The sequence below is a fragment of the Symsagittifera roscoffensis genome, chromosome 3 (genome assembly GCF_963678635.1).
Source record: "Symsagittifera roscoffensis chromosome 3, txSymRosc1.1, whole genome shotgun sequence".
In the NCBI taxonomy this organism is placed as follows: Eukaryota; Metazoa; Xenacoelomorpha; order Acoela; family Convolutidae; genus Symsagittifera; species Symsagittifera roscoffensis.
Genome location: NC_087064.1, coordinates 59,990,417 through 59,993,826, shown reverse-complemented (window position 1 = coordinate 59,993,826; position 3,410 = coordinate 59,990,417). Strand labels below are relative to the sequence as shown.

At 35.8% G+C, this 3,410-nt stretch overlaps 1 protein-coding gene across 1 annotated transcript; it reads left to right on the top strand.

Moving 5' to 3' along the window:
• The first annotated feature begins 717 nt into the window (after positions 1-717).
• Positions 718-2,396, top strand: LOC134842860 (uncharacterized). The gene is made up of 3 exons (XM_063859362.1): positions 718-943; positions 1,538-1,781; positions 2,222-2,396. The coding sequence occupies exons 1-3, from the start codon at positions 821-823 to the stop codon at positions 2,245-2,247; spliced, it is 393 nt and encodes a 130-aa protein (XP_063715432.1). The 5' UTR covers positions 718-820; the 3' UTR covers positions 2,248-2,396.
• Positions 2,397-3,410: the final 1,014 nt, after the last annotated feature.

Here is a 3,410-nt window from a genome sequence, read left to right as displayed (position 1 = left end):
AAAAAATCGAGAATAAAAAATGGCAACAATTTTTTTGAAGGGTATGTTTTTTTCGCCGTGTTAGCAAAAAATCGATTTTAATGTGTCGGAAAATCCATCGATTCTGATTTAAATCGATTTTTTAGACACTTAGATCGATATAAAATTTTCAAAAATATCGATTTAAATCGATTTAAAATGGATTTAAGTGAGATTCGGATGGATTTTAGTGAGTCGGAAAATCCATCGAAATCGATTTAAATCGATTTTTAGACACTTAAATTGATTTAAAATTTTCAAAAAGATCGATTTAAATCGATTTAAAATCCATTTAAGTTCGTAAAATGTACATGGTTAATCGATTTGGATCGATTTAAAATCGATTTAAAATTAATTTAAATTGGCCGGAAACCATTTCTGTCAGTGCGGGAAAGGCTGTTTTTAAATAGAAGCGAAGGGAAGACACTTTGATTTTAAAAAATGGCAACATAATTGAGTGCCTCCGCCGTCCCCGAACATTGAGTCGTCGATTTTTCAATGAAAGCACCTAGTTATTTTTTGAAGCTGTTTGAAAGTTGAATGCACTTTAAGGTGAAAAGCGCCTTAAAACCTTATAAATCTGAACTATATAAAAGTTCTTAATGAACTGCTAGGATAAAAGCGTCTGTTTATACCCGAACTCCGTATATGCGAAAAACCTGTATATTGTTGTAATTTGCAATCAACCATCCATATCAGGCGCACAGAAAAATGAGCCATAAATAAAATATTCACCTCTGTTATTCATTCAACACGGAATAAGCAAGAAGATATATCAGCAAAAATCCACAATAACAACAAAATGGTGAATTTTGATGGCAGCAAAAACAGTAATCAGAAGGTAAATGGCAGTAATCAACAGTCGCAACAAAATTCTAGGAAATCTAGCCAGGCAGCATCAGGGGCCTCAAGGACGGTTTTCCAGGTGAATTTTTGAATTTTATTTTCGTTTAAAATTGAGGGCTGAGGAAAGATTTTGAACTCGCTCACTTTTTTGCATATAGGTAAATTTTAAGTTTTCATTTTATGACTTTTTTGAAGAAATGTAACTTTCAGAAGGGAAGATTGTTGTCATTTTTGATGGCTATATTGCGCACTATTTCCCTCCGCTCCTAAAATTGACTCGCTCCTAATAAGAAAAGGTACCTCATTAAAATCAGAGATTTTATTGCGACCTCATAGTGGTGCTCGCCATAGTTATCAGTACTATTTTATAACTAATTGGTAAATGTTTGTTGTTTTTTTTCAATGTAATTGCAAAAATCTTCAGAAGTGAGGAATGCCAGAAACTAAAACCGGAGGACAAGGAGAGTTCGAATGTGGATCATGAAGTTTGGGGGCCTGAAAAGTTGAATTTAATGATCCAATCAAACGCTGCAACAGCCGGCATGAATTTAAAAGCGCGGCTGCATTTTTTAGGCCAGCAAAGAGTTTTTGAAAGTTTGTTTCTGCCTCTGCACGGATCGAACCCCAAACCTTCTTTTAGTTTTAACACTTCGTTTTATTGTTTTTTTTTCAGGGCTCTGAGAGACAGCGTCTGCTGTATATTGAACGTGAGTCATACTGTGCAGTAGAGGCTGATCTGAAACGAACTTGGGAACACCCTGAAAGTCGCCACTTCGGAATACCATATTGGGAGAGCCACGCATTCGATCCGCCAAGAAACGGGGGTGTGAACGAACCGCGAGAGCCGTTCGGAGTAAAAGCCTTGGATATTCAGTCCGATAAATTCCAAGGAAGACGCCATTTCCCTAAAAAGCAGGGTGCGCTTCAATAATTTTATTACCTCTTATCATTTGAAAACTTTGTGTAATTTCTGAATGCTTTGTGTAATGCAGTTGTTGAAAATTACCCTGCGTTTGAGGTTCCATAGAGTAATCGAATACCAGTTAATGGCTGTTTTTCCTTCCTCACCCCCCCCCCTTCCCCCACCTCACACGAGCATCATTTTTTTGTGTGTAACAAGTGGCTTTATGAAAACCAAAAACGTTTTCCATGCCCTAATTAGTCATCATGTCAGTTATCATAGCAATCGGACTATGTGAACAATGTAAGCAAAATGTTTAGTTGAAAACTTTACAGGTTGGGTGGAGGGGCGGAAAAAGAGCCATACCAATCAATAAATTGGCCTGTCATGGGCGCTCAATTTACCTACACTTCATTTGAGTGATAGAGACTTAACTAACCAATCGCTTTTTTTCAGGTCAAAGCAACATTACTTATATGTGACTTGTTGCTTCCAAAAGAATACTGTGATCAGAAACAACACACGAAGCAGAAGGCAGACAAAGAAGAACGAAGAGGAGATTCTTAATGTCAAATAAGATTACTGAATAATGAATATTTTAAATGGTGATAAAATTTACCCATTGCAATCATTTCTTAGGACACTAAGTGCGCGGTTTAACCTTTTCAATGAAGCAAAGTTTTCTTTTTCGACAGGAAAAATGCAGCAGGAGGGTCAGCGGACCTACCAAAATAGGAACAATTTTATTAAGATTGACGACTTCAAAAACCCGAGCTCACTTTGTTACCTTGAAACCTCATAAATTTTGGGAAATTTTTCATATGCTGCTTGTTGCTTACAAAAGTGCGGGTCAGATAAAAATTACTCAAAATAACCTGCTTTTTAAAACAGATTTGCTGGATAAAGAGTGATTGAAATTTGAAGATACTTTTTTAAAAAGAGACTCAAGCTTAGGGTAAGGAAAAACTTTTGACCTTAGCACTGTATCAATGTTGAAACAAACTGATGAGCAGAACATAAGTCGTTCTTTCGTGATTTTTACTCAATTGTATCCTTTCCGAATTTTCGCGTTTTACATCATTATGAGTGGTTTGTTTATTCAATTTTTTTTATAAATATTTTTATGGCTCTTGCCTAATGAGGCGGTAAACAAAATGTCTCTCAGTAATTTGCAAAAAAAATTGGTCTGGGCCTCTTATTTTGTTTATTCCTTTCGACTTTTTAATTTTTTAGGCGTTTTTGATTTTTAGTTTCAAGCAAACAAAATGAATTTTGCAAGAGAAAAAAATGGTAAAATTTATTTGAGCAAGGCTCTTGGATGACTATGTATTGAGAAGAAAGTTGGACTTTGAGGATGTTTGAAACTTGGAAGAATTATTATCATGTCAGCGTCTATTTGAAGAAGTCTCAATGATTTACTCAACTGCATCACCGATTCCATAAGAAAAATATCTCAACTAGAAATAATCACCCCAGACCGACTTTAAAGCATTCTTAAAACAATGAGCAAACTGAAACATTAACTTGAAACGCGGCATTGGTAAAGTAGATTATGCCTGCGTGGCTTCGTTCCGTTCCGATGTGCTTACATTCGGCAACAATTGTGTTGTGAGCAAAAGTCAGTGTTTATCGCTAACTTATGTTG

Coding starts and splice junctions, on each gene's coding strand:
- LOC134842860 (XM_063859362.1), top strand. CDS start 821: ATGGTGAATTTTGATGGCAGCAAAAACAGTAATCAGAAGGTAAATGGC. Junction 944..1,537: donor CCTCAAGGACGGTTTTCCAG/GTGAATTTTTGA, acceptor TTTTTTTTTCAG/GGCTCTGAGAGACAGCGTCT. Junction 1,782..2,221: donor CCATTTCCCTAAAAAGCAGG/GTGCGCTTCAAT, acceptor GCTTTTTTTCAG/GTCAAAGCAACATTACTTAT.